We start from the raw sequence: 23,184 nt of genomic DNA on the forward strand, positions 1-23,184 counted from the left end.
AATGACCGATTCTCCATAGTTCCCGTTTTCCTGACTAGATATTGATATTATGGAAAATTTAAGTAGCCTTCAGCAAACTGTAGTGATACCCAATGCATTTTGCTACATTCCACAATTGTAGATTTTTCAGCTTATCGGGTTTTGACATTATTTTCTCCCATCAATCCGACGTTCTTCAGTGTTCATGTGTTTAGTTCAGATTTGTTCAGTTCCAGCAACGCATAAGAAACGAGTTTAAAAGAGAAGAAATTTACAATGGCTGCGAGAATGTAACAAAAATTTAAAGTATCGATATAAGATCTTCAAGCTGTTTTCGGCCACAGCGAATACAGTACACCACTAAGAATGTCGGTGGTGCGCTCTCAATAAAATAAGTAAGTAAATAAAAACTACTAAGCTCGTTACACCAAGATAGAATTGTAATAAACTATCTACTTACTCACTTACTTTCCTCTCGTGAAAAACAAGCCAAAATAGCAATAACGGAACCCTTACAGTTTCGTCATGTCTGTCTGTCTATCTGTCCCAGCTATTTTCACAGCTATTTTACTCAAAAAGTATAAGATAACGAATTTGGAAAGTAGGTATATTTTGTAAGCCAGTAATTAGTTTAGAAGTTCAAATGTAGGTAAACAAGTTTAATATTTTTTCAGGCAGTTCATATTACGAGTGACGTGACTATACCATCATATCAGCCTTTTATTACCCACTGCTGAGCATCGGTCCCGAGCCAATCTCATCCAGAAGTGACCCGCAGTCTTCCACTCAACGAGCTAACGGACGCCAGGCACTCCTTTCGTCTGTAAGCGGCCACCATTCTGTTAACATTTTGGCCCACCTGCCATCACTCTGCCTGGCAACTTGTCCCGCCCAGCTCCATTTAATTTTGGTAATGACGTATCCGACTTCTTGCAACTTGGTGCAATGTCGAATCTCTACATTCCTCACTCGATCTTGTAGTTTGATGCCGACCATGGTGCGCTCCATGGCTCTTTGTGCCACTTAGATTTTATGCATGACGTGACTATATAGTAAAATATAAATAAAAATAAATATACGAAGAGTTTTATTGTATTATTTCAGTAGTTAGAGGCTTTTGGGTAGCTTTGGGTAATTTTAGGCAGAAAAGAGGGAATATTACGCAAAATTCTGCATAGGGGCGTTACTACCACTAACCCCAGGACCTACTGCGAATCACGAAAATCAGGATTTCGTTTCTAACACTCAATATCTGCCTCTCTGTATTTTTATAGCTTGTCAAAGGACTGTCTTATTTCAAACATAAATAGAGAGAATCATACTATATTTGTCTTACACTAGTACTAGCACCCGAAAGAAAAGGATGAGTTATAATTTTTTTGTTCTTATTTACTGACTAACTGCGTACGAAATAAAAAGTATCTAAGTAATATGTGAGAAAAACTAGTATCTTAATATTTATTACTCAGTGATCTGACAAATCATCGCAAAACCATCAAAAATCATTTATATCTCAAAATTGGACTAGGTTTATTAAACTCATATTATGTAGACGAGTATCTTTATAAAATTTCCAGATTGTAGTCAAAAACTGCAGTTCAAAATTGTTAAAAAAAAGTTGTATCATGTTGTTCCACACAATATTTATTTTTGCGATAAATAGTCCGAACTCTGTTCATTATAAACCTACATCTCCTTCTTTCCCCTGCCCTTATCCCACGTCATGTGGGGTCGGCACAACATGTTTTTCTCTTCCATTCTCCTCTGTCTTTCGTGTCCTTAGCACTCACTCCTTTCTTTCTCATATCCTCTTTCACACAATCCATCCATCGTTTTTTGGGTCTACCATACGCTCTCCGTCCATCAACATTCATCCCTAACATTCTTTTGCCTATATGGCATTCTTCCCTCCTCATTACATGCCCATACCACGACAATCTAGCACTCCTCATTTTCTCCGTTACTGGAGCTACTTTCAAACTTCCTCTTCATTATAAACCTACATGCTCATTATTAAATCATTTTTACGTGCAGTAACATCAGTAGGTGTCTCATTGAATATAATCCGACTAATATACATTTCAGCAACACCTCCATATTTCACTAAATAAATCAAGACATCATCCAACCTATATAATCTTGACGTATATTAGGTATATCAAAGACGCCTGCAAAGAAAATTAAACCACTATGTTTTAAGAGTCTGCACTCTCGAACAAGCCTTGAACCGAATTATGAACGTACATTGTGCCAACACACCAAATACATGTGGCTTAAAGGTCTCGCATCCAGGCCATAACTGTTTAAAAAAAAACACCAAATACATGTCAATACTACCAACACAAAAAAAACAACGCTAGGGCTCGACACTTCCAGTACCTACTATTTATCGATATCGATAAATCACGTGGATTAATAAAAGAAAACATTATATAAATAATTATATTTTACATGATATAAGTAACATAGTTTATTGTACAAGTAGGCAAATTACAATATGCACTTATGAATTAGCGCGCATTTTTTTAAATCCTTTTCCGGTCTAAAATGAAAATAACGCATACAAACATCAGTTTACCGACCTGTTCAGATCGAGTGGAAATCTGGCCAAAAATATGTCAGTAGTTAGTCTTGTTACACGCCCACCACAAACTTCACATTTTCATAAAGATTTGGCCCCAATTTAATAACAACTAAAGTATTTTGTCTAAATCACAATAAAAAATAAACACGTATTTCCACGTTCACAACAATTTTAAATGACGTTATTGACGTTTTACTACCGATAATACCAACCTAAAAAAAGTATGTGCTACCAAAATGCAACAGCAGTCATTTTAATTCGATAAGATTATTTCTATGCCTCAATGTTGGTAACAAGTACGTTCATAATTTATCATAGTATGGAAAGTCGATGGGCTGACGCCAAGTACCTAATATAAACCGACCAAGTAACGAATTAGCTATACCATCATATTTAACAAACAAATTTATGACGTTTTGCAACCTTCGTAATTTGGCAAATATATTCCGACGCAGCCGGGCATGAATATTGTGAAGGGTGGTATTCCATCTGGCCAATCTTGGTCCAATGTCTATTTGCGTCTCACATTTTGCTTAATGAGAGAGTGAGACGCAATGCATATTGGACAAAGATCTTAAACTAGTAGAATACCACCCGAAGAGAAAAATTGAGTCGCCGGGCTGTCAGGAGGCTCCGGGACGTGACCGAGCCGGGACCGCACCGTGCCACGCCCGAGCCCCGGTGATCACGTGATGCTCTCCATAGAAAACTAAGCTCCGGAAGCTCCGGCCCGGCCACGGCCCGGTCTAGCGTGAGTCATCCTTTATTGCTCTATTCACACTTTCTTCCGGACCATTCTGTGGCCACGGTACTGATGGCCCTCGTAAATAAGTCCAAGCGTGCTTGCACAAATTTAATTCGTTTTGAAGAGAGAGAATAGAAATAAAAGAAAGTTCCAAACCCAAAAGCCCAAAAATTGTGCTGGATCTTACGAGATGAAGTGTATTTGCATAATTTATACATCCTATTAACTAACGGGGTACTAAGTAGGCAAATTTTATCCTCGACAAAAACTAAGAGCAAAAACGTGAGGAAATCCTCGTGTAAGCAACTCAACTACGAGTAAGTATATCCCCTCATGCAGGTTTAGATGCCGTTTGGCTGCGATATTTGCTTATTGATTGACGCCTGTTCTTGTCTTCATGTAGTGTAAATAAATACACGTCGACAATTATAATCTTGCTTAAAAGGTAAAGTCCCTGGATACATGAAGACGGTAAACCTTGATTTCCCAAACGTGCTGGACCTGCATTTTCCGTAGGACCAGGATGTACCAGACATGTACCGATGGCTTTGGTCTGACCTACACGATTCCAAATACAATTTACACTTCCGATTAGGTACAGTCAGCATCAATAGTACCTAGCGGATGAAACAACGAGCCAAAAGCTTCTGCCATCCTTTTCCAAACAAAACAAAAGTATCTAATCGTTCTATACATAGGTATACAAGTACAGACAGACCTGTCCCGTTTTGACAGGCACAATTATTATTGCCGATGTCAAATTTTGATTAAATTCTCATAAAAATGCGAGGTACCCTGCTGATGCTGCAGCCTGCACTATTGCAGCAAAAAGACCTGCACAATTAAACGCTCCATGTACGCCAAGATAACAGAGATAACCTTTAATAATTCCCCGCTAACTGCCCACTTGAATGGCTAACCGTCCGTTTCCGGCGTCTCGTGCTGAATACATTATACCGATGGTTATACCGATGGACGCAGAGCGCAGCAATGCTAAGGATACCGCAAAATGTATGGAGAAATTAGTTGTAATTCTAAATCCAGTTTAATGTAAGTATGCGAGACATATAACGATACTATATAAGGAGGAACCCGAAGGATTTTATGGGTATTTATATTATCATTTATTTCAAACCGTTATTTTTCAATACATTCCTTCATTCTGACTCGGTGGTCAATGCATTTTGGTTGCATTTATCTAAAAAACACTGTACCTTGCTTTAAGTGATGGTTGTTATACGAGTAAAATATTTACCAGCTCCGTTTTAGTAGAAGATAGGTAACAATCTATAAATAGGAGAGCCTCTGGTAGGTACACTTTGTACACATTCATTTCAATATCGACAACCCCCTTTGTCCAAGGGACTGTATCTAGGTAATTAAGTACATAGTAGCCATGACGTCAAGTGCCTAATTGACCCTATTATCTCTATCTCTACTTAGCTCAAGTAGTATTAAGTGCACAAGCACAAATAGATGACATATCATAAAACGATAATCACGATCTCTTTGTTAAGTTTACGATAGAATAAACGTGTGATATTTAATGATTCGAAGAAATCACAGATCCGCGTCCTTTGTTAAGTATATTTACTTTACATAGTAAACAAGAGAGAATAAAAATATTCCATTGCAGAGCTGTATGAAAATATTGTGTAAACTAATTTATAAGTTTAACTTGCTGTTTACTGAAGGAGAGACAATATCGCACAAGTTGTTAGCTCAGTGTAAAAATCAGTTTCTCAATATTTTGTTTATGTAAATATTGCCTAAGTACATGATATATGTGGTTTTGTTGTTGATTTACATAAAATTGATTCGTAGAATAAATTCTAGCAGTTGATTGGTTATCTACTTCAAAGAGCATTATAAAAAACGGGCACAGAAATCGAAAAATATTCTCCAATTATTAGGAGTTAGGTTGCCAAGTATTACTTTAGAATTTAGATGAACGCTGCTATAGTGATTCAAATGTTGTTTCATATACGAAAAGCACCCTAAATTGGCACCATAGGTAGGCGGAAACAACCTCCCCACATCAACTTGCCAAGTCAGTGAGGTTGACCGTCGTCCGTAAGTCTACGTCTACTTTCTTTGTAACACGTGACGGGTGAGAAAGTCCAATTTGTGACGTAACAGCTCTCTCGGGACCATACTCCGGGGTTTTGGGTGCGGAAATGTTTTAAACTAGCCAAAAACTATTTTTAATACAGTTGCTCAAAAAGTGCTACTTTACGTAGCTGTTTAGCGTGCGGAAAGTTGGTTATCTCGAACTAGTGCTTTTTACTTTTCCAATTTTTTTAAATTTATACTTGTTCCAATTCACGACTACTTATTGATGAGTGTTAATATTAGTTTCCTTTAAACGTCGTACCTAATCAGCATAAAAACCTACCGTTAATGTAAGAATACGAAAAATATTACATATTTCATATTTAATTATTTACCTCTTCATCATTATAACACGTTTATTTTTTAATATTCAATATTGAAAATTCCGTTCTTAATAAGTTGACTGAATGGAACGGAATAGCTGCCAAACGCCCATAGATATAATATACTTAAAGACGACGTCTAACCGAGCTGTCACTGTTACCACTTTTGTTTAGTGTACGATTAACAATGTTTTTCTTATTTTTTCGCAACTGTATTAAAAAACGTCGTTCGATACACGTGCGGAAATGTCATTCTTCACTCGTCCCGAGTCTTGCCACTCGCCTGCGGCTCGTGGCAAGATATCTCGGTACTCGTGAAGTAATGACATACCTTCCGCACTAGCATCGAAATGTACTATTACAGTAGGTGCTGTTTTTCCGCACTAGTGCGGGAATAAGCACTTTCCGTGCCTATGTCAAAAAATAATTACTGTAAAACGTTGTGCGGATAGGTAATTCGCAATTCGTGTCGATTGAAAACACTACCTTCGGTCGTGTTTTAATTTATCACTACTCTTTGCGATTTTTTTTGACTTTCCGCACTTGTATCGTAAATAACTATGTATTACTACATACCCTTGTAACAATGTAATCTTGTCTAGGATAGTTCCGTGTCCTAAAGCACAGTCTAAACAGCGTATATTGAAATTTTCAAAATACTTTCAAATTATGTCCAAACTAGTTATTTTTACGCGTGACTAGAATAGGTAGGGACACTAGGGACCCTGGTACCTCGTAACGTCCTTTACTGTCCTACAACACACCTACTTACCTACAAATACCTAGCCATTAGTTTTTTAGGGTTCCGTACCCAGAGGGTAAAAACGGGACCTATGGAGAAAGAGGGTGGAAAGATAAATCGGGCCCTGGAGGGAAACTACCTTAAATCCTTAAGCTGGCTCATTTTACTTAAAGGAGACATTCCTTTATTTTTAAAAAGAAACAAAGAAAAATACTTTGAATGCAGTTTCAAAGTATTTTTCTTTTTTTCTTCAATTTGGCTTGTCTAAAAAAATCTTAAGTACTAAATATTAGATTTTATGGATATTTTGCAAGACAGACGAGTGTAAGACCTAATTTTTCTTGGAGAAATGTTATCAATTATCATTAACATTAACTGCATCGACTAGTAGAATAAAATTGCGAGTTTTTATTTTTTGGAATTTTTTGTCGGTTCGAGTCCCGGGCGAGGCAAGCGAGTTTGCGAAAATCTTTGAATGCAGTTTCGTTTCTTTTTAAAAATAAAGGAATGTCTCCTTTAAGTAAAATGAGCCAGCTTAAGCATTTAAGGTAGTTTCCCTCCAGGGCCCGACTTATCTTTCCACCCTGTATATGTCGAATATCGCGTTAACTTCAATTCAACAGTTGAAGTTCATCAAGTGCGGATAGTTCATTCAGTACAACCAATAATTTAACAAAAAACAACTTTGTTTTATTATTAAGTACTTTAAGGTTTATAATGGTTTAGTTTGGTTGTCACCTAACTGTGGATTGCTAATGTCAAATTTTGACCACTAATGATTCGATTCAACGGAAGTTCAACATGCGACGTCAAAAGTGGCATGTCGAATAAGGCCCCGTTTAATATTGTAGGTAAGATATCGGCAATGTAGGCTTCGTCAGTTGGTTACAAATATATCCCATCAAAAACATAAATGTAAAAAAGGAGAGCCAAGTTCAATACAAAAATTATGCTTGGCTGTGGGGTTCGCCACAAAAAGAATGGAGATCTAAATGAGTGCCAAGTTCTATGCAAAATCCAAATATGTATTTATAGGAACAAAATAACATTATAAACAAGTATTAAACTCTATTTCTTTGCTTTATTGGATACCTATAACAATTGCTGTTATTTTAAAAAAATGCGAGATCTTAAAGCAGGTTAGATTTGACTTGCCCAATTTTCAGTACATCAGTCATTTTATAAAGTTATTCAACATATATATTTTGTAATTCTGATAAAAACTGGCCAAGCCAAATCTAACCTACTTTAAGATCTCACATTTTTTTTAAATAACAGCAATTGTTATAGGTATCCAATAAAGCAAAGAAATAGAGTTTAATACTTGTTTATAATGTTATTTTGTTCCTATAAATACATATTTGGATTTTGCATAGAACTTGGCACTCATTTAGATCTCCATTCTTTTTGCGGCGAACCCCACAGCCAAGCATAATTTTTGTATTGAACTTGGCTCTCCTTTTTTACATTTATGTTTTTGATGGGATATCAATACTTTTTGTAAAGAAAACTAGGCAGGTATTGAGATTTAATGTTTTTTCTTGTGTTTCCGCTGCATGTTTTTTACTTCTGTTCTTTGTATTAATTATGTGGTGCCGCGCGCCGCCAACGACACACCGTTGGCCGGTTGTTTAGCGCGTATTACAGGTTTTTTGTATGGGGACCCCCCCTATTTTTTTACTTTTTTTATTTTTAGATTTTTTCCTACGCTTACACACAATTACCGAGCTGGATTCCAAATTTCATCCATCTAGGTCATCTGGAAGTAGGTTAGGTTTAGGTACAGGTCAGTCACAATAAAAAAGAAATTTGTATGGGGACCCCCCCTATTTATTAACTTTTTTTTTGTTTTTAGATTTTTTCCTACGCTTACACACAATAACCGAGCTGGATTCCAAATTTCATCCTTCTAGGTCATCTGGAAGTAGGTTAGGTTTAGGTACTTATATGTCAGTCACAATAAAAAATGTTTTTTTTGTATGGGGACCCCCCCTATTTTATAACTTTTTTTTATTTTTAGATTTTTTCCTACGCTTTCACACAGTAACTGAGCTGGATTCCAAATTTCATCCTTCTAGGTCATCTGGAAGTAGGTTAGGTTTAGGTACTTATATGTCAGTCACAATAAAAAATGTTTTTTTTGTATGGGGACCCCCCCTATTTTATAACTTTTTTTAATTTTTAGATTTTTTCCTACGCTTTCACACAATAACTGAGCTGGATTCCAAATTTCATCCTTCTAGGTCAACTGGAAGTAGGTTAGGTTTAGGTACTATAGGTATGTCAGTCAGTCTTAAAATTTACGACTTTTTGACCTTCATATCTTTATAACCGTTTGAGCTAGCTTCATGAAATTTGGGCTTCTAGATGTCCTTATGGATATAATTAAACACATGTAGTTTTATGTGTTTACGTTAAAGATGTTTTGAGTTATAGAAGGGTCAAAAGTGGCACCAAGTGGTTCGTGTAATATTACACTTGGCGCTGGCTAGCCAGTTCCTTTGCTTGAACTTGGCTTGACACGCTGCCGCGTGTCTAGATCTCATCGTGATATGATTTATTTATCTCACAATATACAATTTCACTTAAAATTAGGCACCTACATGGTAAATTCTTAGGAATTCGTTTTATTCAAATTCTCCGTATTCAAGCTCTAAATCTTGATTGTATTCAAAAAGACAAGTGCCGGTCACTTAATGTTAACTTCTAGCTATTATACCAATCTAAGTATTTAAAGCAATGTTGATTGTTGATATTAATGGCCAATGGGAAGCGAGCAAAGTTCGCAGCCAAAGTAACCTTTGCAAAGGCACCTTGACCACTGGAGTCTTGAACGTTGTCCTACCCTTCGAAATCACATCGAAATGAGGGAATTACAATACGTGAGTACCTAAACTGACGGAAATTGTCATTAAGAAATTAGAGTAAAGCTCCAGCTTTCGGTGCAATGAATTCTAAAGAGCTTTTGTTTCTATCAGGGCTGAAATACAAGCTTACTAAAAATACCTAGAGTCACGACACCAACTACGAAAAATAGTAGGAATACCACAAACTATTACACAAACATCTCTTTATTATGGGTAAAACTAAAACAGATAGCCCCATGTGCAGAGCGAGCATGGAAATAGAGGAAACAACAAAAGACATTCTTCTATATATTTGAACGTCAAGCCGTGTGGTCACCAAAACCATACCCTCGCTATAACCACAACCCCAGAGATACCTAGTCTCTCTGCGGGCGGGGCGCTGCTACTTGCGTTGCCCAACTCGAGCTTCCCTGTATGACCTACCTGTAGGCATCAAAAGCAAGGAACACGTTTAAGCTTCAGCGTCATGAGGAAGTAATTGAGGAGGAGGACCGCATACCTGTGCCTGTGAGGTTTTACGTATAAGAGGAGAGAAGAAAAGTTTATTGAGAACCATCAAAGAAAAAAGACAGAGGACGAATTTATCAAAAACGTCATTGGGGCGAGTTGAAGCAAAGATAAAGAAGGGGAGACAGTAACGACATACATGCAAACCGTCAAGAGTTTAACTCTTAAATTATGATAATGACCTGTAGGGCACATCGGCAGCGAGGAACACGTAGTTCATGGCGTAGTGAGCAGCCGTGTAGCTGACCAGCGCCATCAGGAAGTAGTTGAGGAGGTGGAACCGCCGGAACTGCCCCAGCTCCTTCATCAGGGCGTCGCAGTCCACCCCTGGTGCCTTTTCCGCCATTTTTGGAACTTATTAACTTGTTTCGGTCTTGAAGTTGGTAACTTCTTTTCCACGTCTTGTACGTTTTAAAAAAACAAAGATCACTTAACAAGGATATATTATTATTAACTTTGACTATTGGTGGCAAAGTTTTATAGCTGATTGTCATTGATCACTTTACTCATTTAATATAGACGCGTTAACACTTTATTGAATAGTCTTGATAAGCTCGATAGACTTAGTCTGTTCGGGAAATGCCGCGGTTCTTCACAAGTTGCTGGTCTTGACCGATGTTAGAATGCCGTTAATGGCTACTTACGTATGGAAGTAAGGTCTAGCTCGAGGTATTCAGGTAGTCTAATACGTAAGCACGATGTGCAAAGATTTATGTCCGAATAAAGTTTTCTCTTCGTCAATTTTAGAAGTTAGGTTTAAAATAAAATAAAATAAAATTATAACATAAATATTTCCATACTGAAAGAGCACTTATAGTCTCTTAACGTAAGGATTTATGCGTTTTTGCACTCGATAAGTACTCAAGGTTTCAATTAGCGACTCTTAAAAATTTCAACGGATGCGCGAATAATAGTTACTTTTTAGGCAGTGTACAAGATTTTCGCGCAGTTTTTCGTATCGATTTTCACGCAGATGAGCGATGCGCGTGACATGCGTGTTCGCGCGCGCAGACCGACGCGCGACTGTGGTCTCGCGCGTGCGATTTCTCCGAGCCATTAATCGCGCATTTAATTATTTCCGATAATCCTTTTAAGCTGGAATACAATAGCCGGCGGATTTGTCTATGATGGGCGATGTTCTTAGTTCACCATAGAGAAATAAATAAGTACCTACGCTTAGTGTGCTCACTCCGGACATCAGTTTCCTTACTTAATAAAAATGAATAATAAATTGTATCAGAGGTACGAAAAAATGTATTAATAATACGTTTAAACTTCGCTTAAAAAATCATAGGTACAGTCACCTGCGATAGTTGTTACTCTTCGAAGGCCGCAAAAATATGTGACACACTCTTAATGCTGTACTTACACATAACATCATGTCAATTTTTGCGGCCATCGAAGAGTAACATATTACATTAGCTAGTTATACGGAGGACAAGTTCGAGCAAAATGCACTATAACTGAATGACATGATTACGAAATACGAAGCAAACAATAAAGAAATTTAAAATCATTTATACAGCTGATTCAGTAAAATTGAAATTATTACAATCGTGTTTTTTTAGTTAGTATAATAAGTATGTAGATACCTATTTATTTTATTTCCCTTGAACGTACTAAGTATATATATAGGTACAGTCACCTGCAATAACATGTTACTCTTCGAAGGCCGCAAAATTATGTGACGCGCTCTTAATATGGCTCTACAAATAAGATCGTGTCAGATATTTTTGCGGCCTACGTTGTGTAACATATTATTGCAGGTGATTGTACTTATTTTTATAATGAATCTTTCATATACCTCTGTACCGTCCAAGCAGGTAACTTTAGTTCACAACTTACAACTATGGTCCAAATTCCAGTTCCAGAAATCGTAATTTACGATACAAGTGCGAAAAGTCGGAAATTCGCAACGAGTTGAACGACCGAAGGGAGTGTTTTAAATCGAACGAGATGCGAATTTCCTACTTTTCGCACTTGTATTCAATTTTTGTCATAGTACGTACACGTATTGTACTTAATCCCGCCCTAGGGCAGTAAAGTAGCACCATAATTATGTATAATGTATAAATATTTTTCAAATAATGTTGAGTATATACCTAATATAGAAAAAGCATTAGTGTATCTAATCTAATCTCCAAAATCAATGTAACGAGAAGGTACAGATCATAAAGGCTCGTTAAGAATCAACGTTAAAAACTGGACCATAGATGTAACACAGGTCTATAGTTACCTGATTTTACGGTAGGTGATCTAAAGTCAATACCTACTATCCTACTAATTAGTTTCGCACGTGTAAGAGCGCCTTTATAAGAAAGGTCGTTAGCAGTATTACGACTACGTTATTGCGTATTTACATAACCGAACATAAATTATGGATTATGCCATTCTTTTATAAATTGTGTGCCTCAATCATGCGTTAAGATTAAGATCGCATCGATATGGCATCGATTTGATGCCATAGGACATTTTCTAGGAGCTATTTTTCCTCCGAATAGTCAGTGTTACAACAGCGTAAGTAAGCCCTTCGCGTGCGTGGCACGAGCGTCGCGCTGCTCGACGCCCTGTCCGTGCGCGTGCGCAGCACGTGCGCCGCCAGCACGTGACGAATCCACTACACTCACTGATCACTTACTAGATTTTACTGTATTTTCCGTACTCCGAAAAAACAAACTGGTGTAGCTTACCGGGGCTCCGTCGACTCAGGGAACGAGTCAAAGATTTTCACGTTTCACGATATGCCTAGGCATATCACGATATGCCTGATCTTACGATCGGCTACCGACATGTACCTGCTCAAAACTAGGGAGCCTGGGGGCCGATTTTTGAATTTTGATCGCTCGATTTTTTCATTCGAAAATCGGTGGAAAACGGTGAAATGCTAATTTTTGAAATATGAGCGATCGAAATTTGGAATCTATTGGTATTGACCACTCGATTTCAGTAGAATTTTAATGCCTAGTAGTGGAGATATTATTTAATGAAATACGCGAAATCGAGTAGTTGAAATTCAAAAATCGGCCCCCTGGTAGGTTATTGGAATCGAGAGCAGAGGCGTAACTAGGGGGGGGTTGGAGGGGGCAAGTGCCCCGGGCGCCGTCCAAGGGGGGGGCGCCAAAATGGGCAAAAGACTACCTCTCATCCTGGTAATCTGGCCCACAGCTCAGAAAAGCAAAGAGAAAGCCGATCTTTTAGGTACTCTTTTTTGCCTAGAACTCGACCTTAAAAGACGACGGTAGCGCCCTACCGCCCACCATCCCGCAGTGCGAATACTCTATGCCAGAAACTTCTATCAAGCAGAGGGATATTCGGTAGGAGTTGCTATGCTTTCATTTTATAAGGCGAGCGGGCCGAGTGCTTCAGAGAGTTCAGAGCTGTGTTCCGTGTTAGCGCGTCTTTTCCCTCAGGGGTCTCCTGTCGGGAAGTTACCATTTTATGGACAGTCCAAGAGACTACCTATGCAAATGGATCCCTAGCCCTTTGTCCGGCAGGCGCATATATATGAGCCGTAGTAGACGGAACCTACTCCAATAGCTGCTGCTGCATATCTGTGACATGTTGTCTATCGGACGACAGTAGGTACGGGGATTCCTATATAGGCTGGTTAAAAATAACTACATTCCCGTTGCCAGGGAGGTTTTGGGATTATACTGAGCAACTTTTACTACGGGACCAACCCCGAAATCTCAAAAAAAAAGTTTACCCTCCCATAGAAAATGGACCAACCAAAATGTATGAACCAGCCAAATTTTTTTTTCGCGACTGAGGGGTTGGTCCCATAGTAAAAGTTGCTCATTATAATCCCAGAACCTCCCTGGCAACGGGAATACAGTTATTTTTTAGCCACCCTGTATACAGGATGTTCTCTACCGCTCGTAGGTAAGTACAATGAGCTGTTGTCTGAAGAATTGTTTGACATGCTGCCTAGTTGCCAACGGTGACAGCTTGCCATCACTGCACCGCTCGCCGTATAAGGATAGGCAGAGTGTTTATCCTCACACCCTAGAACCTAAATGGTTGCGTACTGTGCGGTTTAAGAGGAATTCCTTCCACAGTGGTCGGGAGGAAATTTGTCGAAAAAAGGGAGCTCATTCCACAATAAATTGATTAAGTTCCTTTTTCTCGAGAGGCTACAGTATGGAGATCTCCAAAAAAGTGCATAAGTTTTAAAATGGTCGGCAACGCGCTTGTAACTCTTTTGGAGTGTAGACGTCCATATGATGCGGTGACCACTTACCATCAGGTGGTTCGTAAACATGTTACCCACCGATGTCACAGAATAAATAATAGTACTAGGTACAGAAGACTCACTCTCTAACAAAACGCGTCTGTCACGATCAGCGCAGATATGGCCGCTAGGTGGCGACAGCGCCACGCGCGGGTTATGGCAAACCCCAAAATTGGGGTCGAACGGATGGACTTTTAACTGCCTGTAGCAAAGCGACGACATCGCGGAGTGAGCCACGCCTGCCGATGTATTAAAAAAACACATATACACTGTATTGTCTAAATTAAAAGTAAATTTTAGTTAAAAAAAAAAGTAACCCTTTTGTAGTTCATTTCGTTTGTGTGTGGGGGGGGGGGGGGCGCAAATTTGGTGCCTGCCCCTGGCGCCATATCCTCTAGCTACGCCTCTGATCGAGAGTCAAGTATTTTCTTAGCTAGACAAAATTCAATGCGGGTGTTTTTTCTAATAAAAATTACATACTTTATATATTTATAAAATACTACACCTCCTTTCGCTTACTTAGTACTGGAAGTGAAATAAACTCTTCATGAAGTACAGTTATGATATGATCGCTTTAGTTTAATAATGACAATATTTTACTGCATATAAACTGCTCCTTATAAATTGTTAATGCTTATTTTTGCGGAGTTAATGATACGCTTCATTGCGTAGGTAAGTGACATTCGTTAACACTTCATAGAGCTGTATCTATTCAACGTAGTCTGTGACTAAAACAATGAACTAGTCAAACGATCGAGTTTCACAGAAAAAACTGCGAAAAATTACGTTCATGCGATAACGTCTTCGTTTGTGACAAACTGAGGCAACGGATTTAAATCATGCTCAATGGATGGAACTATGTAGAACAAAAGTTCAATCGTTTACATTTAATGTAGGTAGTTGATTTAGTTTGATATTTTACCGGTTAATATTTTCCTCGCATTGGTGTGGTGAACATTTTTGTGTTTCATGCGGTGGCAAAATTTGTGCCTTGAAACCCTCGCAACGCTCAAGCTTCCACTTATCGAACGACTCGAACCTTTCGCTTGCTCGGGTATCAATATTAGCCCGAACGGTTAAACAACAACTTTGCCCTCTTGCAAAACAAATAACTATTAAGTATAGTCATCAGCATACTTGCACCTGCGGCATTTCACGGCATGTCACGCCTCTCACCCGTATGTGTGTCATTACCGTCGCAAGTTCACCTCCAGATCGATTCGATTGATAACATCACCCACCATGAGACTGCTTAGATGGTGTCATTCTTTGCGAGAATTTCATCATCACTCATCAATAATGTTCGCGGAACGAGTAAAAATAGACTTAAATCTGTCAACCGGTAAGTATTTACTTTTGATATTAATACGATCGCTCGAGCTTTAATTGGTGCGCGCAAAATGTTTTACTACAAAAAAAAAAAACATTATTTTATTTGTGACCATAAAGAAATAAGCCACGGCTAGACTAGGGACAATTGTCCCACGATACATGTCGCCAGCTTTGTCGGGTGAAGTGCCGCGACATTGCTGGACTTCTCGACATGTCGGCCGACATTTGCGCGGCTTACATTACATTGAGATATGCGCGGCAACGTCGCGGTCGCAGCACTTCATCCAACGTCACTGGCGTCACGTGTCGTGGGAATATTATCCCTAATTAGTCTTTCCGTTGCTTAAATAAGCTTAGAGTGCTTACTCTATACATGGCTTTCCTTACTAATCAAACATTTATACTAGAAGTTGCAAAACTGCTGCAGTCTGTCTGCATCAATAAGCCAGGTGATAATTGCAACTTCTGCATCTAGATGCTGTTTGATCCACGTGCACACCTCTCACCACTAAGATCGATGTCATTATCACCGAATCTATTCAAGTTTGCACTTGCGACAACAAAGTTAAGGTCAAACGATAGAGTACCTATTTACTTTAGCAACACTCTGCTAACCATTCATGGACCTTATAGTCTTGTAAATAAAGTCTACGAACAATGGTCACACGGAGTATTGCGAAGTGTGGGCGCCAGTTTCAATAGCATTTAATCAAATAGTTATTGAAATGAGTAATATAAGAATGAGGTCCATTGTTAAATAAGTTTATTTGCATTATAATAGAAGTAATTATTTGCCCAATTGCCTCATAAAATGCCACGAAATTTGCTGTTTCGCACATCGATAAATAAAAGTACCTAATAGAAGTGGGTTTTGCGTTCTACCATGTTATAATTAATTAAACGAACAAAGAATCAACGGGATATTAACAGGGTGGGGTCGAGGTGGTGCAAGAAGGACAGAATGTTTATTTCCTTTTCATAAAAAAATGTAAAGCCTTAAATTCTATGTACAGGTAGGTACAGCCGTATAAGCCTAAGAGGAGATAGCGGGACGACCTGGACCTGACCTGGACCTAGCAATGTACAAATTGCAGAACATTCCCAAAAAGCGGAAACGTTCTCGAGAATGCTCTCAGAACATTCTGCAACATGGAAATTATTGATCCGCCATCTTGGATTTTTTCAAAAAAAGATTTTTTTGTTATGGGAATCTAGAGGCCTCTATCTCCCGCCATGCCAAATCCCAGCGCGCTCGGACCAACTTCAAAAAAAAAAAAAATGTCGGCCATTTTGATTTTTTTTAACGCAATTTGTTTTGTCTCGGAGCCCTTTATGACATTTAGTCGAACACCCCCCACCTATCACGCACCGTTTAAAAGTTGCCATACAAAATAAAAGTGGGCAGTTTTCCCGCAATTGTAGCATTTTTCAAAAAAAAAATCATTGGTATCTAGGGGACCCCGAGATTCCTTGACCTAAATTTCAGCGCGCTAGGACACACTTGAAAAAGTTAAAAAAAAGTGGGCCATATTGAAAAAAACATGGCGGCGTCAAAAACTGCCAGGGTCCCTCTATGACATTTGGTTTTGCCGGGCCGTCATACATTTTTCTGACCGGAAGCGGTAGACCAAAAGTCGGAATTTTATGGGGGTAAGGATACTACACCTAAACTATAGTGAATATTCATGTTATAAACTACGATAAATAAATAAATTCTCGTTCTCGAGAACATTCTCAGAAGTTACCGAGAAATTCTCATGTGGAAAGTTTCGCAACTTTGGAAAGTTCTCGTGAGTGCATTGCTACCTGGACCCATTTCTCGGCAACTGGACGGACGGGGGATGGGGGGAGGACACTTTATGGGCTCGTTAAAAAAAGGTAAATTGCCAACGCATTCCGACAGAATAACGATATTTATAAAATATAAGCACACGATCAAGCTTCGTGGAGACTTGGGAAACACCTTTGTCTGGCAGTGGACGATTTTCGGCTGATATGATGATGATCAAAGCTGTCATATTTCTTAGACCTTAAATGTATGGCCATAGGTCGTTGTCGCTCCACTAGAAAAAACTCGCTCCTACTCATTATAAATTAAAACTATTTCTGGGCATGTATGGATTAGGCACCTTTTACCTTCGACATATCACCACCTTCATAAAATACGATTTATGTGACTCAAGTAATTACAGTAATAAACTTACGGTAGATTGGAGTGCAGTTACGACAGTGTAATGTGCAGCTAATTAGTCTAGACGTGATTGGTCAATATTTGGCCTGAATGTCTGTGGTAAATGTATTACAGATAATAATAGAGAACGGTCAAAATACCTCGAATATCCTAGCCACGTAATTCGTTACGTCATATGTAGCTTATCGCCGGAGAGCGTAAGGAATTGGGGTAATAGTAATCTTAGCAGAGGGCATCATTTACCTCAATGAGCAGCACGCGTAGGCGCACGCGCCGAAAACTTGACGCACAGACCGCACAGTGGCTCTGCGATGTTACAGTGTTAACATATGGACAAAAAGTAGTGTGTGAAAATATGGACAAAAATAATATAAAAATAAATATGGAAAATATGGTAGGCTTGATGATTTAGTCAAATTTTGTCCCAGCGCACTCGCGCCAAGCCTCCAGAAATGAATGAATTTTATCTCTTAGTTTAACCATTTACTTTAATGGTTACGTTAATTAAGCTACCAGCACTCTTTTCTCCAGATATCCTATAGGGTATTCTTAGATCCCGTACGTTCAATGACTGAAAACATCAAGATAATGTCAAACATTTCCGAGTATCCAGGATGCTGCAGTATTGTTCAACTGGCCAAAAGCAGATGAAACCGTACAGCACAGCATACGTCATGCTTTGATCCCAGCATTCAGGCCAATCGGCGGACTATTCAGTTTACAATACATACAATACGCGCATGGTGATTGGCATGGATATGCCGCGATCCACACGTAACTCAGATGGTTTTAATCTACCGGTCATCAAACTCGAACTCGACTTTATATTGTGAATAGAGTTGCCAAGCGTACTAGTCGCCACCAAACTAGGTATTTATCAGTGTAACGAAACAACCAGAACCAATGACACTACCGTCAAATTAGTATAACATGAGTGATGTTTCCCAATGTTGCATGTTGTAAAACGACCGTGATTGTTCAAATACAATGAGATATCAATTCCATTGTGTGCTCGAGTTGGGACCTGTGAGAAGGAACCTTGATAGAAAAATAGTGGTCTCGTAGATGGAAAAACGTTGCACGTGTTTCAATGAGCCGTTGAATAAATCTAACTTCTACATAAAGTATCTATATTATTTGCGTGTAATCGCACGCTCCGTTACAAGTTGTTTGTAATTAAGATAATAAATAATTACATTGGTTTTTAAATGTAAACTTCAATTAATTAACAATTAATAAAGTAGTATACGTAAGTAGGGTTAGATCAAGCCAAGTTGACAGTAATTTCGATAGCACAGACTGAACAAGTGTTATTTTAAACGTCATAATTTGATAGAAGTTATTGTTTCATAGAAGTCATCACTCATGGAATATAGTAGTAATAAAGTAGTTGTAACCTGTAGGGCACGTCGGCAGCCAGGAAGATGTAGGTGGTGTGCAGCAGGCCCACCTGAACGGCCGCCAGCGCGGCGCACACCAGCACCCGCGCGCGGAACCAGCCGCCCAGCCGCGCCACCAGCGCGTCGCAGTCCACCCTGTCTGCCGACGCTTCTTGCTCCTTCATCGCACTTGATTTACCTTTAGATATGTATTACTAAAAAGTCCAAGATTTGTCACTTTAAAGTTCAACGCACGTCAGCGCAAACTGCTGAATTTCGTTATCACTTTATACGAGTAGGCCGCATACTCGTATGATGATGGATTCCGAAAATGTTCGCTGTTTACCAACTGAAGCTTTGTATTTTTGTTAAAGTTTCAAGATCCCGAAAATATTTCACCTTACTGAACTTGGTATTCTTTATTTGAATGTTGACATGATGATTTTGATGTTCTTTGTAGCGCTTAATTTATTGAGAAGAAATTACACGAAAAGCCGCGGAGTTTGTCACTATAAAGTTCTATTAAAAGTAAAAATGTCCCGATATTTTTTAGCTAATTTTCTAAAAGACGATTGACGCAAGTTGGAGATGCAAGCGACGAGGATAAATTGCTAGTTCTGAATGTATGTACAGACTTATTCTAAGTAGATCTAAGTACGGTTTAGATGGCGGGAATGCTCGCGTAGTGCGCGCGCGGCGCCGACTGCGATTTAACGAGCCTTTCCTCCAACCACGGCCAATTAGGCGCACCACTTTTATTTGTCAACTCTGACCGCTACGTCTAGTCGCTGGTGTACTAACACTTCACTGACCGCCGTATCTTACTGCTTTGCAATAAGGTAAGAATACCTAATACTACGCCTACGAGTACTTATAAGCGCGCGGCGCGTCAAGCTGAGCCTTGTTGGAATGCACGAAGGTTGATATTGATGCAGCCACACGCATAAGCATGATCTATTATCGCCGGTTCACATGCGAGCGGTCCAATCCAATGCCAATGTGTGTACGTTAATTTACGGGCTCAAAAATCGCTTACAATCAAGCGATTCGTTTGCTCGTTGCTTGTTTGCTTCCTATATCTTAAATTCAACTATTACTCTAATCAATGCTCCCTACAATTTGTCAATATTCGCACACTAACATCCAGACCCTAATTATAAAGCAGTGCCCGATCCTAATCATTGGCCATGTGCGACGATTAAGCGTTTACCCAATATATCACTGTATCACTACGAGTTAGAAAGCTCGCTCTCGGCCTCGGCTCTGTATTGTCAATACATCGGGTGAAGCAAGCTCTCTAACAAGTGTAGGTACATACCTACACACACAGGTACGAGACAAGAGGACAGTCACCTCTGAAAGTAATGGCAATGGGTATAGGGATGGATATTATATATATTCGTTGAATTAGGGGATAAGTATTTTGCGTCAAGGGGATTTACATTAAGTAGATAAAATGTCAATGCTTACTCCTGAGATTTAGGTGATACCACGACCACAGAAGATTCAACTGGTGCTTTTCTATATTATCTGCATCATCATCATCATCTGTCGTTCCTTCAATGCTGAAGATCATGACATATAGTCTTTGTTTTGAAAACCATCAAGCCGCGTAGCCAACATGCCAATCGCTAACGCTCCGTAGCGAACGAAACGCAAGTGTCATTGTCACACTAATATGGAAGAGTGATAGAGATACACAAAGCGTTTCGTTCTCGTAGCGATTGTCACCTTGGCTAGGCCGCCAGGCCTCCTCCTCCGTAGGTTCATGGGTACGTGTTAATTTGGGTCTTCAGCACTCTGCACCAATTTATTTGTAAAAGCAGCGTATTTTCTCACGTCGTTTTGGACGTTCACAAGTCGGACGCAACGACAACTGTTCCTGAATCTAGTCTAGCGGTGCCCTTACAGGTACCTTACATCAATTCTGTCGTCCCTCGTCTTTTTTCCCGCGATTCACATCTTTGTTTAAAGTTGGACTCTGTTAATTATAATAATTTACTCTCTCTCTACCATCCCCATTGTGGCCATTTGTTGAATTAATTTAACCAAACATTAAGAAATCTTATTATGACAACACTCCACAACGTGTCCATATTATTTACACGTTACAAGAGATACCTACATACTTCCGGCTTGCTAACAGCAACATATCAACTGACTATCGATATATTAGTTCGTCGGTAGAATATGCTCATATGCCTTAAGAATAAGGTTTACGAATTGCTAGTGTAGAAGGTACGTACGTAAACGTACTCTTTGATATCAAAAGCATCATTTTCAATCATAATTGTCTTTTTGTTACCATTCGCCTCTGCTGCGTCTCGCTCTTGCCAATATATGTACGGCTAAGTACGAGCGAAATGCACGCGCTAATAATAGATAGGCACTAAATGACATCCTTTAGATACCAAAATGTGTGTTCAAATTGGCCTCAGGATCGCGTGAACAGACACACGCGTGACACGTGTCACGTGTCTGGTCGTATACATTACATGTTATATTCTTATTCGCCGTTCACTGATGCCTGAAAGCCTTATCCAATACTTACGAGTACGACACTACATATAGATAGGTATATACATATGCATAATTTTGTATAACGGAGCACGTAAAAATATTTGATTCGTAGAGTCATAAGAAAATATAATATATCTTTGTGTGTTCCAATGTGCAAGATACAAATTCTGGTAAAGTGACTGTACCTTCATCTATCTAGCACTGTGTCCTCTATGTACTTATGTTAGTATAACCCCGTAACACCCTCGTAAGGCCCCGGGCAATTGAGGCGCTTTTGAGTTTGGAACTTTCTTGTATTTCTCTTTTAGTTTAAAACTCGAATTTAATTAGTACTTGTACAAGTACACGGGGACTTACGAGATAAGTAATATAAGTAATAGAATTGGACGTCGATGCCGTGAGAATTTTTTATTTCAATTCTTTATTAATTGCATTTTATTGTGTTTTGATAGATGGATTGAGAAATTTAAATGAATTAAATAGGCCACTGGGTAAGGGGTCACTTGCAGAGAACAGTGCAGTGTAAGATATGGTACCTATGGTATTGGCGGGGGTCCCTTTGTTTCCCATAAAGTTTTAAGTCATAATGTATTGTTTGTCATATTATCGTTAGTCATAAAACTGAAACCGTTAACTTTTCAGGATTTTCGTAAGGTTATGCTGTAGATAGGTTAGGTTAGGTTAGGTTTGTTTTATGGCAAACCTGAAAAGTTACGCGTTTCTGAGAAAAACCAATTATGACTAACGAAAATTCGGACAAACAATACATTATGACTTAAAACTATTTGGGAAACAATAGAGACCCGGTATGGCGCTTTATTACAGCTCTCTTACTTTAGTCTTTGAGATTCACCAATAAACGTTGTTTAAATAAAAAAGCAAATGACACTATAATTGTGCACAACACGAAGCGCACAATCAAAACAATTTCTTTCTATTGGATGAATTGATTATTTAGCGATTCGTCGGCGGAGAAACTGGCCGCCTAGCCAAGGTTACAATCGCTATCGCTTCGACAACGAAAAGCATTGTGTATCTCTATCACTCTTCCACATAAGTGTGACAGTGACAGTTGCGTTTCGATCGCTACGGAGCGTTAGCGATTGGCATCTTGGCTACGCGGCCTGAGCATACACAAACATTTTTGAGCAAAATTGTTTTTTAATTATTCCTAAAATATCAAATACTATGCTAAATATTGTCTCTAATCGGTTTTTAATTTTTTTGTTTCAAATATGCTATGTTATAGCCGCATTTTACTATAAGATCTGATACTTATTTAGGTACATTCTGTTAACAAAGAAAAACATTGTGTCATGATGTCATGCATTGTACGTTTAACATTTACTTATCAAAAATGGATATAGCAATAATAAAAATGCTTTCTTTTCATGATTTCCACTATATTCAAAATATTAGTAGAGTAATGGTACTATTAAATAGTAAACATATACTTACTGTGCCTAATAAATAAGTTGAATATTCTTACTTACCTTATCGAAAAATAGTTTTATTAGAATTGGTAATTCACTATTATTTTTATAAAATAATTTCCTTCTTGTGATTTATTTTAAGCAGTGTGTGTGTGTGTGTGCGTGTGTGTGTATGTGTGTGTGTGTGTGTGTGTTTTAGTGTCAAGTTGTCAGGTAAGACTGTGTTGTTCGTTTTTGTA

The 23,184-nt window shown here is 38.7% G+C and overlaps 2 protein-coding genes across 3 annotated transcripts in view; one reads left to right on the plus strand and one right to left on the minus strand.

The window, feature by feature from the left end:
- LOC134668038 (collagen alpha-2(XI) chain-like) overlaps window positions 1-12,879 on the plus strand; it is a 43,890-nt gene extending 31,011 nt beyond the window's left edge. The window contains exon 8 of the mRNA XM_063525485.1: window positions 12,866-12,879. The gene's annotated coding sequence lies outside the window, so the exon portion shown is untranslated. The remainder of the gene's footprint in view (window positions 1-12,865) is intronic.
- Window positions 1-19,694, minus strand: part of LOC134668031 (organic cation transporter protein-like) — a 30,236-nt gene extending 10,542 nt beyond the window's left edge. Inside the window, exon 1 of one of the 2 annotated variants that reach the window (XM_063525473.1) lies at window positions 19,011-19,694. In XM_063525473.1, coding sequence (XP_063381543.1) covers window positions 19,011-19,177 — 167 coding nt within the window. In that variant the 5' untranslated portion in view covers window positions 19,178-19,694. Of the gene's footprint in view, window positions 1-10,041; window positions 10,872-19,010 lie in introns of those variants that run through there. The other variant, XM_063525474.1, reaches the window with a different exon arrangement.
- Window positions 19,695-23,184: the final 3,490 nt, after the last annotated feature.

This window comes from Cydia fagiglandana, chromosome 10 (genome assembly GCF_963556715.1).
Source record: "Cydia fagiglandana chromosome 10, ilCydFagi1.1, whole genome shotgun sequence".
In the NCBI taxonomy this organism is placed as follows: Eukaryota; Metazoa; Arthropoda; class Insecta; order Lepidoptera; family Tortricidae; genus Cydia; species Cydia fagiglandana.